The sequence below is a fragment of the Myodes glareolus genome, chromosome 1, assembly GCF_982192425.1.
Source record: "Myodes glareolus chromosome 1, mMyoGla1.1, whole genome shotgun sequence".
Taxonomy (NCBI): domain Eukaryota; kingdom Metazoa; phylum Chordata; class Mammalia; order Rodentia; family Cricetidae; genus Myodes; species Myodes glareolus.
This window is the reverse complement of record NC_142026.1, coordinates 65,921,393-65,938,153: the sequence shown is the minus strand read 5'-3', so window position 1 is coordinate 65,938,153 and position 16,761 is coordinate 65,921,393. Positions and strand designations below refer to the sequence as shown.

The following is a 16,761-nucleotide window of genomic DNA, read 5'->3' as shown; positions in this document are numbered from 1 at the left end:
CACATTTCTGCGGGGCAACCTTAAAGCTTCATCCCTCCTGGCATCTCTCTAAGGGAAGACAGGATTTTCACTGGAGAATTACCTAGACAAAGGCCATAGGAGGCTCAGGAATATTGGAGAGAATATAATACTTAGCTCAGCCAACACGTAATGCTGAAAGTTGGCTTGAAGTTCTTTATAGAAAGAGGGAGCCCACAGTCCTTTCAGGGACACACAAGTCACATCTTCCCCAACACTGAGGACATGAAGCTCCTCACATAGTTCTCCCAGAACTCTTTTCTAGATCAAGAATTTGATTGGTGAAATTATTGAAAAAGGATTTCTCTTAATCCCTTGTCATCACTCAGCTGGCCCCTTTCCATCCCTCAGAGACATCTCTGTCACCTTCCTTCTGGGAGTAAATCCCACCTTCCCAGAGCACTGAGAACACAGTGCACATTGGGTACTCAGCAGGGCCTCTGTGTCAAAGAGGCACATAGGCTATATAGAGGCTCACTCTTTGGTTCACACAGACCCAAGAGCGTGACACAGCAGATGTCAGGCCTGGGATGAGCTATCGTTCTCTGAGGGCATGGGGATGTTTATCAGCATTGTTGCTAATGTGTTTCTTGGAGGTGAAATATAAAGAGAGAACAATTGAGAGGAATGTGGGACAGCAGTGAGAGTGGATGGAACAAAGCAGTGCCTTAGACTCAGATCTCACCACCTGAAGCCCACTTGATTCTGTGAAGTTCTTCTGCCTGAGGGAAGCTCAGATCAGAGGGAGGAAGGAGAGCAGAGGCTGGAGTTGGGTTGGAACTGAAGCTCTTGTCAGAGGAAGAGAGGCACAGTGAGAAGAGAGATGGAGATGTTCTCTGTGCTTCTCTGTAAGTGGCGTACCCCATGGCAGGGGTTCCTGATCACAGGTAAGATACCAGCTCCCTGAGAAATCAGCATTTTCCTGTAGTCTCTAAAGAGAGTGGAATTCTGAGAGAAGAGTCAAGATTTCTGTATTCATAGGACAAAAATACAGTGAGGGAGAGAAGCTCAGCTGCTTGTAGCTGTCTGTGGACAGGAGGGGATAAATGATAAAAGCCTCATCTACTCCCTATTCAAAGTCAATCACATTGGCTGACATTTGTGAAGCATGGTGTTCCATATCACCATAACAGGATGACTCTCCAAATGGAAATTAAACAGGGGTCTGCCACTAAGACAACTTAATGTATGGAGACATGAGAATCAGATCTCAGTCTTCAGCTCATTCATGGTAGGTAGAGAAAACAAACTCCTGCTGGCCTTTTTCTGCCTTAAAATATTTCAGAGCATGAATGTGCACATACACACACTGAGAAGTACACCTTCACAAGTACACAATAAAATACATAAAGAAATGTAAAACCATTTAAATCACACTTGAGTATGGTTTTTCTTGTTGCCTCCAAACCTGGAGCCATGTAGATAAACCCATGTAGAAGCGATTTTCTCTCCCTCTCTCCTTTTCCCCTTCCCCCTTACTCAATTTCTCTCTTCATCCATCACTCCTCCCTTTACCATCCCTTCCTTTTTTCTTCCTGCCTACATTCTGTCCTTCCTTCCATCTTTCCTTCCTTGTTTCCTTCTTTCTTTCCCTTATCCACTGGTATCTAAGTCTTATCCTAGAACCGAACCTCCAAACAGATCAGACTAATCTCTGTCCTCACAAAGCCCTGATTGTAGTGAATCTGACATCAGCATATATAGAAAATGCTATCAGGGTTTGACTGATACCACAAAGTATACAGAAATAAAAGTTAAAAAGTGAGGATTCTCTAGAGGTAGAGTTCAGAGAGGCTTCCTCACACCAATTAGGGGCAACAGTAAATGGAAAACCAGCCATACACCTGATCAGAGAATTCCTTAAGGATGAATTTCAATCAGAGGCTCTGAGGTTATGGGGGTCAAGCTGCTCATGTGTAAAGGAGGGTAGAGAAAGCCCTACTCACACACCTAGGCTGAGTTATGATGTCACCTGTTCAATATTGATTGCTTTTCTCTCTTTCCTTTTAGCCTATCTGTTAGCCTGCTGGCATCTGCCTATCACGGTCCAGGTCATTGTTGATTTAGTGCCACCCCATGTTGTTGAAGGAGAAGATGTCCTTCTTCGTGCCCACAATCTTCCAGAGGATCTTGTAGCCTTTGTCTGGCATAAAGGGGTGACAAAAATGAACCTCGGAATTGTACTTTATTCACTGACCACTAATTTAATCATCATGGGGCCTGGACACAGTGGTAGAGAGATTGTGTACAGAAATGGATCTCTGAGCCTCCAAAATGTCACCCAGAAGGACACAGGATTCTACACTCTACGATCCTTAAATAGGCATAAAGGAATTGTATCAACAACATCTATATACCTGCATGTATACTGTAAGTGATTCTATGTGAACTATCAGTGCTGGGTGGGTTCATTGCACTGGATACACACAGGAGAGTGGCCTGTGCCTACCTTCCCTCTGCATTGCATCCCCATTTTTGTATTCTGGCATTTAGTGTGTGACTTGCAGTGCAGACTTTCCTTTTTTGGTGGTTAGAGACACAGGATACAGCAGAGAGCAGCTCCAAAGTCAGCTGCTGTTGTCTTGGGTCAAAAGGATACTCATTAGCTTTGATAACTTGACTGGAACCACAGAAGGCACAGCACAATAACAAGAGGAGTCAAAGAGTGAAGATGTAGGATCTGTAAGAGAAGAGGTCATGACAAAACCATTCTACTGTAAATTTGAGCAGAGATCTGACAGCAGTGAAATAGCAACATACAAGTGCAGGGATACAAATTAGGATGATAAGATACTTACCTACACAGCTAGATGGAGCAATGAGCACACCTGTTCAGGATATAGGGCTTTATCTCACCAAAATGCAAAGTTCTTACTACTTATGGATCTCCCTCTCTTCACTTCTAGCCTTCCTTTGGACCTGTGGACCCCTTTCCACCTCTTCCCAAGTCACTATTGAATCAGTGCCCCCCATAATTGCTGAGAGGGGAAGTGTTCTACTCATTCACAATCTCCCAGAGAATATTCGATCCCTTTTCTGGTACAAGGGGATGATTGTGTCCAACGATCTTGAGGTTGCAAGACACATAATAACCATGAATTCAAGTGTGCTGGGTCCTGCACACAATGGTCGAGAGACAGTGTACAGCAATGGATCCCTTCTGATCCACAATGTCACCTGGAAGGATGCTGGATTATATACCCTACGAACTCTAAGTACAGATATGAAAGCAGAATTAGCACACGTGCAACTGCAGGTGAACAGTAAGTAATTCTCTGTGATCATTCAGTGCAGGGTGGGGCTTAGACACACAGAATTATGATGCCTGGCATATACCTCCCTTCCCTCTGTCCCAATGTTGGTGTTTGAGCACTAAATGCATGACACATGTTAGAGATAAATGATTATATGTCAGACTGTATCTTCTAACTATACCCCACACATGCCAAGGAAGACCTTGATAGAAAATAACTTAGCCTAAGAAGTCAGAGTTAGCCCAGTCTCTTTAGGAAATGTAGAACAGGGAGCGCTGAACTCTCATCTTTCAAGGCTGGACTACTGTGAGAGAGGAGCATTTTGCTAGGACTCAAATCTTACTTTCTTGCATAACAGATAGGGAACAATGTTTTTGGCTGTCTATATCAAACTGGTATATTTATTAACCCCAAGTTAATAGTGTCATAAATAAAATCCAGGAACTGGGGCAGGGATCATGGAGGTATGCTGCTTACTGGTTACTTCACATGACTTGCTAAGTCCGCTCTTACATATCACCCAGTACATCTAGCCCAGGGGTGGGGATGCATACAATGGTCTGAACCCTTCCACATCAATCCCCAATGTATATATGAAGATTGAGTGGGCAGCAGTAGGAAAAGGCCTATATATAGGCCAAACTGTTAGTAGCATTTTCAATTAATACATTGTCTATCAAGAGGGTTCTACATAGTGTCAAGTTCATGTTACACTAACTAGCCTACTATGTGAGCCTTTTTGAAGACATGAACCCCAAAGATCAGACTGTTCCTGGCTTTCACTCAGTCCCAGTCCTGAAGTGTGCAGAGCAGAGAAGAAAGAACATCTGGGAGGTGAATTTAGGAGTTGAATGGAAGCATAAAGAAAACAAACCAAAGTAAAAAAAAACATGAACATTAAAAACAGATAGTAAAAACCCTGGAAGTTCAGGGAAAACATCCTCTCAAACACCCCAGTGTGCAGTGTGCTCAGTGTCTGGCTGAGGACAGTGAGGGAGCAGGTATGTAGATACTTGAGGGGAGATTTCCATCCTTAGGAAATGACACTTTAAGGGGCACTGAAGGAATGGAGTAGGTCACATTACTAACTTTAATTAAGTGGAACAGACATTTATACACTTGCAACTTTAGGCTGAGTGATGAGTTAGTCTCCTCAAGATGGAGGTCATTATCTTTACACAAAGCACAATTATCCTCATGTAATGGTTTTTCTCTTTCTCCTTACAGCCTCCCTTTCTCCTTGCTGTAACCCTCTCACCTCTTCCCAACTCATGATCCAAACAATACCTCGGTATGCTGCTGAAGGGGAAAGCATTCTTCTCCAAGTTCATAATCTTCCGGAAGAAATGCAAGCCTTTACCTGGTACAAATCGATGTCTAGGACCCAGGTCCTTAAAGTTGTAGAATACAGCAGAGCCATGAATTCCACCACCTGGGGGAGCGAACACAGCAGAAGAGAGATGGTGTACACCAATGGATCCCTGATGCTCCAGGATGTCACTGAGAAAGATGCAGGATTGTACACACTAGAAATTTTAAGTAGAGATTTCAAAATTGAAAAAGTAGATGTTAAACTTCATGTGAGCAGTAAGTAATTTTTCCACCTGCTGGGTGTGGCTTATGCTACTTCATACACTGGACTATCAATATTGAGTTATGCTTGTTTGCTCCCCATTGCATTGGGTCCCCACAGTGGAGTTTGGATCCCTTACTGTGTGACACACATGTGCTAGACAAACTGCAGTAGAGTAGAATCCTTCACCAGTCTTCACCTGCACAGAGGAGAATGTGTGCTGGATAACTCAGCACAAGGATGTCAGCCTCGCCACAGGCTCTTGTGGTTATGAATACAGTCCCAAAAGAAACTCTATGGTTTTCAGTCAGACCCTGGCTGAGGAATCCATGGGGTTCTAACAGAGAGCACTAGAAAGCCCCGACTCCAGAACTCTCTCCCAGGATTGACTCCAGGTTAACAGTGCTTGGTTTTCACTTCATGTTAGAACTGACAGAGAACAAGGCTTTACTGACTTTCCAAGTCCCATAGAGTGTGCAACACGCTGTGCACTGCCATGACAGGTGCAGTTAGGTAGAACATCTGAGCATCTCTTTCTCCTGGGTTTCAGTAGACAGGTGCCTAGGTCATAGCCTATTTTTCTTCCAGGCTTAGGAAACTTAAAGGAAGATCAGTGGTCTCATGGCAGAAACGGAGGAACTTGCTACTTCAGACAATGTCCGGAGCCCAACCTAGGGAATTCTCTTCTACATGTAAACAGTTACAGATGCTGCTGATTTGAGCAGCTCCTACATCCCAAGATCAGGGCACTGCTCATAACTAAGCTTAACTCTTAGATACAACAGTGATCATTTACAATTTGTCATGATATAGGAAAATTGAGACTCAGGGAAAACAGTGACTGAATCAGGGTCACACAGACCATGTGTGATAGATCAAAAGCACAAGTTATGTATATAATCACAGAACTAACTTATCTATCCTGGAGGATTTATTAAGCATGAATTATAGAGGTGATTGAGCTCTCTGAACGGATGCTATCATTTGGTCTCCTCTGTTTCTTTTCAGAGCCCGTGACACAGCCCTTCATTCGAGTCACCAACACCACAGTTACAGTAGAGAGCTCTGTGATCCTTACCTGCCTCTCAACTGACACAGGGATATTCATCCGTTGGATCTTCAATAATCAGAGTCTTCAGCTGACAGAGAGGATGTCACTGTCCCCAACCAAGTGTGAACTCAGCATAGATCCTGTCAGGAGGGAGGATGCTGGAGAGTATCAGTGTGAGGTCTCCAACCCAGTCAGTTCGAAGACAAGTCTCCCAGTCACCCTATCTGTGAGGAATAAATGACCTTCCCTCTCCTCCCACAGTAAATGAGGGCATTAATTTATCAATGGGTTACAACAAGGAAAAAAACTTTGTGATGAAAATGATCAGTTTACTCTCAGTCAGGTACAGCCAGAAAGTTCACTCATGCCTCTACTCTTGGGATACATATATCTATAAGGGCAGGCAAAGATTTAAAGTGAGACTCTGTCTCTAAAGGAAAATAAGGACATAAATAAAGTAAACAAAAATGTAAAGTCATTAAGAGCTTATGTTGTGTATCAAATATATAGCCAACCCTCAGAATACCTGGGAAATCATATCAGGAACCCTCAACCTTTTTGATGCTCTGAATCTGCTGTAAAAATGGGGCAGTGTTTGCATAGAAATAAATGTTTTTTTTCTCATGTGCTCAGATACATTTTATGTTTAACTAATTCACCTAACATTGATGCTGCATGGCCACAAGCAATCCATTCAGTGAGGATGAGTGACAAAAGAAGAATTTGTCAATGCTTCACTGTGGACATAACTGGTTTCTCTCTGCATAATGTCTGTCTGGGATTTCTGCATTTGTTCTGTTTTCATGTGCTGCCAGAGAAAAGCCTCATTGATGATGGCTGGATTTTAAAATGATCTTTGAGGACAGCAGAGTATCATTAGGAACTATTTTATGATTTTTTATTTTTTAATTTTAGCAGTCTTACTTGTTTTTATCCTACACCTTTTGGCTATCCAGTCTCTTGTTCTAGGTTACCCAAGCAGTGATAGGTATGAGTTCCTTCTTGTGAAGTGAATCTTAAGTGAAATCAGACATTGGTTGACTATAATTTGTCCCAAGAGTGGTAGAGATGAATATTGAGGTAGAATGATACCCAGCTATCTGAGTATAAGCCTTATTGTTTTCTATAATGGTTGTACAAGTTTGTACTCCCACCAACAATAGAGGAGTGTTCCCTTTGCACCACATCATCGCCAGCATGAGCTGTCACTTGTATTATTAATCTTTTTCTTTTCTTTTTTTTTCTTAGTAATTTTACATATCAAAGTTCCCCCTCTCTCACCTCTTGTCATCCTCCCTACATCCCCCCATTCCTCATCCACTTTGCAGAGAGGGTAAACCCTCCCATGAGAAGTTAACTATTCTTACATATTGAATTAGGCATGACTAAGTCCCTCCCTCCTAAATCAAGGCTGAGCAACGTATTCTACCATAGAGAATGGGCTACAATAGACAGTTCATGCACCAGGAATAAATCCTGGTCCCTCAAGAAGACCAAGTCACAAAACTGTCATCTACAGTCAGAGAGTCTACTTCATTCTCACGCAGTCTCCCCAGTGGTCAGTCCAGAGATCATGAACTCCCACTAGTTCAGGTAAGCCATCTCTGTGGGTTTCCCCATTATGATATTCAATCTTCTTGCTCATATAATCCCTCCTCCCTCTCTTTGACTGGACTACAGGAGCTTTGGGTTATCCTCTGTGTCATGATGATCATGAAAAGAAATGGAGGAAACTTGAAAACATGAGTTAGGAACAGAAATATGTACTTGACCTTAAGTAAACTCTTTGCCTGGGAAGTTCCTCTCTCTTAGGAGGATTGCATCGTACAAATTCAAATACTAGTCCAGGTTCACCTAAGAGCAGTAAGAGAGTAGTTTGTTCCCGTGCCCATTCACTCCCAGTCCACTTGGAGTTGGTTAGCTAAACAACAGTCAGGTAAACTGTTTCAGTGGGTGAACCCCTCATGGTCTTGGCTTCATTACTCATACTCTCACTCCTTCCACTCTTCAACTGGATCTTGGGAGCTTGGTCCAGTGCTCTGATGTGGGACTTTGCCTCTGTTTCCATCTGTTGTTGGATGAAGGTTCTATGGTGATATTTGAGATAACCATCAGTCTGACTACAGGACAAGACCAGTTCAGAACCCTCTCCTCTATTGTTTAGGGTCTTAGCTTGGGTTATCCTTGTGGTTTTCTGGGCATTTTTCTTGAGCCAGGTTTTTTGTTAACCCTGCAAAGGAGCCCCCAATCAGGATATCTCTTTCCTTGCTCTCATATTTGTCTTTCCAGCATCCCAACTATCCCATTCCCTCAAGTTCCCCTTAGCCATCCTCTTCTACCCTTCCTTCTACACATTGCCCCCATGCTCCCAAATTTTGTCAGGCATTCTTGTCTGCTACCAGTCCTGGTCTATAAAAGGCTATCATATCTCTGGTATAGCCTTAGTTGAACAGGTCGACCCAGGGCTGGAGTGCAAATTAGTAGAAGAGTACTCATGTAGCATGAACAATTCCTGATTCATTTTCAGCATAACACAAAACACAGTCTCATTATACACTGTGCAGTGTACATGTATGGATGGAGTCAGTTCTGAGATGTTCCCCATCTCCATCACCCACCAAAACAAGAAGGAGCCATTGGATCTCCTGAAAATTATCCAATGATCATTTGCTTATGAGCTGTCATGGGTGTCCTGGGAACAGAACGCCAGTCCTCTAAAAGTACAGTCATTGTTTTAAACCACTGAATCATCTCTCCAGCACTCCCAGATGGATGTTTACACAGGCAAATATTACTGGTAGAAGGTAGAGGTATGTTTGGCAGAACTACATTAGTGATTTTGAACTTTAACATTTTCCATATGAGACCATTGTTCTTTACCTAAGGCCAGTCCCTGAAAGGGTTACTTCTGTAAGGAGTACAAGGGTGTTTGATGAAAGACAGGTGTAAAATTGCCTGAAATAGTGACTTCATATGCATAGAGAGTCCTAAGTTAGATGCAGGATCCATTGGAAGGAATAAAGCAAAGTCTTTCTATCTGCCTTTCTGTAGTAGTAGCAATAACATTCCAGAAAACACATGATTTCCTGTCCATCAGGTAGGCTGCAGTCATGGAATTTTGCAAAAAATCTCCTGAGGGAGGTAGTTAAGTCATATGTAGTTGTCCATTTGTTTGTGACACATGGAGCACACATTTGCTCAAGATGCTGATTCCTGAGATTAACACCTCTGAAACACAGCACGTCTTCCTCCACAGAAACCTGAAAATGTCTCCAGGGTGAAGACACTGCACACATGTTATATGCAGAGAGCTTGTCTGTAACCTATGGCTCATGTGAGGCAGATCTACACAATGAGTTTTCTGTGTCTCAGTTTCCCAATGATAGTACATATGGTTAATGAATGTTGACATGGTGATAACGTAGCCTCACATATAAACATGGTCCTAATACTTGGAAAGACCAGCTGTATGGATGAGCAACATCTGTTACTGCTTGCCTGAAGGAGAAAATTCACAAGACTCTAAGCACATGCAATCATCAAGGGAACCTATGTTCTCTGTCCCTCCACTTAGAGACCATGACCATCTTGTGAAGTCTTATAAGCCAATTGACTATTGACTAATGGCCAGGACACCAGTGCAGCTTGGATGTTTATGCTGAGACTGAGTAGAAAATGCCCAATTGACTATTGGGTACCCAGGGATTGTGTGGAATCCCTGGGGTTAGAGTTAAGAGAGGTTGTGATTACTCTTCACATAGGAGGTGGAGGGACTGAACTCAGGTCCTCTGGAAGACCAGCAACAAGTGCTATTAAACACTGGATTATCTTTCAACCCTCCATTTCTCATTCTCGTCTTTGTTCCCTTTTAGATTTAGTCAAACCCTGAATTCACCTTCTAAATAACTTTCTGCCTTCCAGTCCATTTCACCTAGGGCTTTTAAAGGAGAGAACATTTTTGTTGTTTTGGGATGCTTCAGTACCTCAAAAAAGCAGAGCCATCTGTGGATGAATGAATGAATTAATGAATGAATGATTATACAAGGGCACTGACTTTGAAAGGATTATCATTTTGGTTGATAATAAAATAGGATTATATTAGAACATAACTTTTATTTGCAGTTACCTATGTATTTATGTATGTTTGTGAGAGAGTGAGAGAATATGTGCATCTTTATTCATGCGTACATCAGTGCTTGGGTACAAAAATTCTACTTTACATATAATAAAAGTACAATATGTGAGTGAATTGGTTCTCCCCATCCACCAAGTTGAAGCTGGGGATTGAACTCAGTATTTTCACCTTGGTAGTTTGTACCTTTACCCACTGAGCAATTTTGGTGGCCCACCATGATCTGATTTTCATTTATAGGGAAATCATGTCATAGTTGAGAACAACAGTTTTCAGAAAATAATTGCCAAAGATGATAAACTTTGACAATAAAACAATCTGGTTCCTCCTCCCCTTACTGTTTCCATTTCCCCAAGGCCTTCCATCTGTCAAACATTTGTAACTCTCCATCCTCTCCCTTTAGGCTGTAAGAACAAATACTTAGTCACCTCTCAAGCTGCTATCATAGAAGACTCCTGCCATACTCTGAGTTTCCCATTCACTGTTGAGGCATTATCTCCACCACTTTGTGTTAGGACACAAATCTGCAGCTTTAGGTCATGTCCCCATAGCTTTAATCAAACCACATCTCTTGCAGCTCCTTCTAGGAGTGTAGGAGCTGTCTGTGCTGTGACCCGTATACTCTCAGTTTACAATACTTGGCTCCTCCATGTTCCTTGTCATTTACACTACACTGAACTGAATAAATGATGTGAAACTTTCCTCTGTAACTTTCTGATGTTCGAGGAATTGGGGGAAGTCTGCTTGATGATGATGCCCAGAACTGGAGAGTGCTCACAGAAGAGGCTACTTCGATTCCCTCCATGATCACTCTCATGGCAGCTGTTTTTTGTTCTCTCACTCTCACTAGCTTTCTCTTGTTTCCCTCCCTTTTAAAACTTTTAGAAGTATTTTTTATAATTTCCTTGCATGCTTCTTGCATCTACACCATTTTCATGCCTCATTCTCACCTTCTACCCCTTTCCAAGTCTTCCACAACCTCTATAATGCAAATCACTTTTATTTTTTTTTAGTAAATTTTATTAAATTATAAAAGTTTCCATTTCCGCCCCCCCCTCCCAACACCCTCCCACTCCCCCCACTCCCCCCCTCCTTCCCCTCCGTCCTCCAGGGCAGTCAGGGTTTCCTGCCCTGTGGGAAGCTCCAGCTCCCTCCCCCTCCCTCCAGGTCCAGGAAGGCGAGCGTCCAAACAGACTGGATCCCCAAAATCCAGCAGATGCAGAGGAAACAGGTCCCAGTGTCATAGCCAATGGCTTTTCAGAAAGACCCCGGGCCAGCCACAGTCAGAGAATCCGGCCAAATTCCGAGAATCTGGCTAGATCACGTCCTCGTTCAGTCCCAGACCGACTGGCCCTGGTAAACTCTCATCAGATCCGTTCCATTGTATCAGTGGGTGATAGCATCCCTCGCAGTACTGATTTCGTCTTTCATGTTCCTCCTCCTTCCGCTCCCCCTCCGGACCTCGGGGGGCTCAATCCGTTGCTCCAATGTGGGCCTCCAACTGCATAGCCGTCCTTGGCCAGACGAAGGATCTATGGTGATAAGCAAAATATACATCAGTATGGTCATGGGCGACGGCCGATTCAGGCACCCTCTCCTCTGTCCAGAGAGCAATCTGGGGGATTTCTCCTTGGACCTGGGATCCCATATATAATCAAGTCTCCTGTAAACCCTAAAATGGCTCCCTTAGTTGAAATATATTGTTCCCTGATCCCATATTCATCCTACCTCCCTCCCCCCCCATCCCCGGCCACCAAGCTTTCCCCGTTCCTCCCCTACTCCCTTCTCTCTAGCCCTCTCCCCCTCCATCGACCCTCCCACCCCCCCCATGCACCCGAGGTTACCTGGGACTCTTGTCTATTTCCTACCTCCTGGTGGATAGCTAAATAATCTTCATCAGGTTCATCTTCTTATTTAGCTTCTCTAGGATCACGAATAATAGGCTCAAAGACCTTTAATTATGGTTAGAATCCACTTATGAGTGAATACATACCGTGTTCCTCTTTTTGGGTCTGGCTTACCTCACTCAGTAAAGCGTTTTCTATTTCCATCCATTTGCATGCAAAATTCAAGATGTCATTGTTTTTAACCGCCGAGTAAAACTCTAATGTATATATGTTCCACACCTTTTTTAACCATTCTTCTATTGAGGGGCACCTAGGTTGTTTCCATGTTCTGGCTATTACAAATAGTGCAGCTATGAACATAGTTGAACAAATGCTTTTGTAGTATGTTAGGGAATCTTTAGGGTATATTCCCAAGAGTGGTATTGCTGGGTCCTGAGGGAGGTTGACTCCCAGTTTCCTGAGAAACCGCCACACTGATTTCCACAGTGGCTGCACGAGTTTGCATTCCCACCAACAATGGATGAGTGTTCCCCTCACCCCACATCCTCTCCAGCATAGGCTATCATTGGTGTTTTTGACTTTAGCTATTCTGACAGGTGTAAGATGGTATCTCAAAGTGGTTTTGATTTGCATTTCCCTGATCGCTAAGGAGGTTGAGCATGACCTTAAGTTTCTTCTGGCCATTCGAAGTTCATCTGTTGTGAATTCTCTGTTCAGATCAGTACCCCATTTTTTAATTGGGTTAATTAGAGTTTTAGTGCCTAGTTTCTTGAGTTCTTTGTATATTTTAGAGATCAGACCTTTGTCTGATGAGGGCTTGGTGAAGATCTTCTCCCAGTCAGAAGGCAGCCCTTTTGTCCTACTGACAGTGTCCTTTGCTTTACAGAAGCTTCCCAGTTTCAGTAGATCCCATTTATTCATTGTTTCTCTTATTGTCTGTGCTGCTGGGGTCCTACTTAGGAAGAGGCCTCCTGTGCCTAAATCTTGTAGACTACTTCCCACTTTCTCTTCTATCAGGTTCAAAGTGGACGGATTAATGTTGATGTCTTTAATCCATTTGGACTTGATTTTTGTGCATGGTGATAGATATGGATCTACTTTCATTTTTTTACAGGTTGACATCCAGTTATGCCAGCACCATTTGTTAAAGATGCTTTCCTTCTTCCATTGTATACCTTTAGCTCCCTTGTCGAAAATTAGGTGTTCATAAGTTTGTGGGTTAATATCTGGGTCTTCTATTCGATTCCATAGGTCGACTTCTCTGTTGTTATGCCAATACCAAGCTGTTTTCAATACTGTAGCTCTATAATAGAGTTTGAAGTCAGGGATGGTAATGCCTCCAGAAGTTCTTTTATTGTATAAGATTGTTTTGGCTATCCTGGGTTTTTTGTTTTGCCATATAAACTTGATTATTGTTCTCTCAAGGTCTGTGAAGAAGTTTGATGGGATTTTGATGGGGATTGCATTGAATCTATAGATTGCTTTTGGTAGAATTGCCATTTTTACTATGTTGATTCTCCCAATCCAAGAGCAGGGGAGGTCTTTCCATTTTCTGGTATCCTCCTCAATTTCTTTCTTCAAAGACTTAAAGTTTTTGTCAAATAGGTCTTTCACTTCCTTGGTTAGAGTAACCCCAAGATATTTTATGCTATTTGTGGCTATCATGAAAGGTGATGCTTCTCTGATTTCCCTCTCTGCTTCTTTATCCTTTGTGTATAGGAGGGCCACTGATTTTTTGGAGTTGATCTTGTATCCTGCCACGTTACTAAAGGTGTTTATCAGCTGTAGGAGTTCTTTGGTAGAGTTTTTGGGGTCGCTTATGTACACTATCATATCGTCAGCAAATAACGAAAGTTTAACTTCATCCTTTCCAATTCGAATCCCCGTGATCCCCTTATGTTGTCTTATTGCTATTGCTAGAGCTTCAAGCACTATATTGAAGAGGTATGGAGAGAGTGGACAGCCTTGTCGCGTTCCTGATTTTAGTGGAAAGGCTTTGAGTTTCTCTCCATTCAGTTTGATGTTAGCTGTCGGCTTGGTGTATATTGCTTTTATTATATTTAGGTATGATCCTTGTATCCCAACTGGAACAATTCATCAGGAGGATGTCTCAATCCTGAATATCTATGCTCCTAATATAAAGGCACCCACATATGTAAAAGAAACTCTTCTAGAACTCAAGGCGGTCATCAAACTACACACACTAATAGTAGGAGACTTCAACACTCCTCTCTCACCAATGGACAGGTCAATCAGACAGAAACCAAACAGAGAATTGAGAGACCTATTGGAGGTATTGAATCAAATGGACTTAACAGACATCTATAGAACACTCCACCCAAATAGGAAAGAATATACCTTTTTCTCTGCAGCTCATGGAACCTTCTCGAAAATTGACCACATACTCGGTAACAAAGCAAACTTCCACAGATACAGAAAAATATTAGTAACTACCTGTGTCTTGTCAGATCACCATGGACTAAAATTAGAATTCAACAACAATGCTCCCCCCAGGAAGCCAACAAACTCATGGAAACTGAACAGTCAACTACTAAATCACCCCTGGGTCAAGGAAGAAATAAAGAAAGAAATTAATCTCTTCCTTGAATTTAATGAAAACAAAGACACAACATACTCAAACCTATGGGACACTATGAAAGCAGTGCTAAGAGGAATGTTCATAGCACTAAGTGCCCAATTAAAGAAAGCGGAGAAAGCACACATTGGAGACTTAACAGCACACTTGAAAGATCTAGAAAAAAAAGAAGCTGATTCACCCAGGAGGTCTAGAAGACTGGAAATAATCAAACTGAGGGCTGAAATCAACAAAATAGAAACAGAGAAAACAATCCAAAGAATCAATGAATCAGGGAGGAAGGATGAATGTGGGATCAGGGAAGAATATATTTCAACTAAGGGAGTCATATTAGAGTTTACAGGAAACTTGATTATATATGGGATCCCAGGTCCAAGGAGAGATCCCCAGATTGTTCTCTGGACAGAGGAGGGGGTGCCTGAACCGGCCTTGGCCCGTGACCATACTGATGAATATTTTGCTTATCACCATAGATCCCTCATCTGGCGTTGGATGACGATACAGATCTGGAGGCCCGCGTTGGAGCACCAAACTGAGCCCCCCAAGATCCAAACGAGGAGCAAAAGGAGGAAGAAAATGACGAAGGACTGCGAGGGATACTATCACCCACTGATACAAGGGGTCGGATCTAATGAGAGTTTACCAAGGCCAGATGGACCGTGACTGAACGAGCATGTGATCCAACCAGATTCTCTGAATGTGGCCGGATTTTCTGAATGTGGCTGGCCTGCAGTCTTTCCGAGAAGCCATTGACAATGACACTGGGACTGGTTTCCTCTGCATATACTGGATTTTTGGGATCCAGTCTGTTTGGATGCTCACCTTCCTGGACCTGGAGTGAGGGGGGAGGAACTTGGACTTCCCACAGGGCAGGAGACCCTGACTTCCCTAGGGGACAAAGAGGGAGGAGGAGAGGGAGGGGGGGAGTGGGAGGGCATTGGGAGGAGGGGCGTAAATGGAAACTTTTTATAATTTAATAAAATTACAAAAAAAAAAAAAGAATCAATGAATCAAAAAGCTGGTTCTTGGAGAAAATCAACAAGATTGACAAACCCCTATCCAAGTTAGTCAAACGGCAGAGAGAGAACATGCAAATTAATAAGATCAGAAATGAAAAGGGGGACATAACCACAGACACAGAGGAAATTCAGAGAATCATTAGATCTTACTATGAAAGTTTATATGCCACAAAGTTGGAAAATGTAAAAGAAATGGACATTTTTTAGATAAATACCATATACCAAAGTTGAACCAAGAACAGGTGAACAATCTAAATAGACCTGTTAGTCGCGAAGAGTTAGAAGCTGTTATCAAAAATCTCCCTACCAAAAAAAGCCCAGGACCAGATGGTTTCAATGCAGAATTCTACCAGAACTTCCAGGAAGAGCTAATACCTATACTCCTTAACGTATTCCACAATATAGAAACAGAAGAGTCACTGCCTAACTCCTTTTATGAAGCTACAGTTACCCTAATACCAAAACCACACAAAGACACAACCAAGAAAGAGAATTACAGGCCAATCTCACTCATGAACATCGACGCGAAAATTCTCAATAAAATACTGGCAAACCGAATCCAAGAGCACATTAGAAAAATTATCCATTATGATCAAGTCGGCTTCATTCCAGAGATGCAGGGCTGGTTCAACATACGCAAATCTATCAATGTAATCCATCATATAAATAAACTGAAAGAAAAAAACCATATGATCATCTCACTAGATGCTGAAAAAGCATTTGACAAAATTCAACACCCATTTATGATAAAGGTGTTGGAGAGACTGGGGATTCAAATCACTTTTATAATCATTATTAGAGTACATGTATTTATATAAAATTTATCAATGTATGAATACATTCTGTTGGGTCTTCTTAGTGTTGCTCATGTGTGTATGTGCTTATGACTGACAATTTAGGATTGAATGATCTATCAGAGGCTCATTCATGGAGAATACTGATTTTATGTCTTTCAGCATTCATTAATTACTCTAACACATTACTTTTGGGTGGAGCCATTGAATATTTCCTCATCCATTCTAGGATTTAAGTCAGTGTTGTCATTATTTAGGTCTTGTTGAATCAGACATACAGTTGAGAATGCTTAGGTATAGAGTGCTTGTCATATATTGAACACAGAATCTCACAGTAGGCATGTCGGTCCTCTGACTTTTACAATCTTTCCATCTCAGCTTGAGAGATGATCCCTGATTCTAAACAAGGATATTGTGATACAGATAAATCACTGGGACTGGACAACCTGCAATATCTGTAGTTCTAAATATTTTGAC

General features: G+C 42.2%; 1 protein-coding gene across 3 annotated transcripts; it reads left to right on the top strand.

Annotated features, from left to right (window-relative positions):
• The first annotated feature begins 832 nt into the window (after positions 1-832).
• On the top strand, positions 833-6,137 carry LOC125405129 (pregnancy-specific glycoprotein 22-like). 3 transcript variants are annotated; one of them, XM_048441480.2, is made up of 5 exons: positions 833-905; positions 2,029-2,388; positions 2,925-3,281; positions 4,500-4,859; positions 5,854-6,137. In XM_048441480.2, the coding sequence occupies exons 1-5, from the start codon at positions 842-844 to the stop codon at positions 6,135-6,137; spliced, it is 1,425 nt and encodes a 474-aa protein (XP_048297437.2). In that variant the 5' UTR covers positions 833-841. The 3 variants fall into 3 exon arrangements, with proteins under 3 accessions (XP_048297437.2, XP_085549150.1, XP_085549147.1); XM_085693024.1 differs by lacking the exon at positions 2,029-2,388 and having other exon boundaries at positions 842-905; XM_085693021.1 differs by lacking the exon at positions 4,500-4,859 and having other exon boundaries at positions 842-905.
• The last annotated feature ends 10,624 nt before the right edge of the window (positions 6,138-16,761 follow it).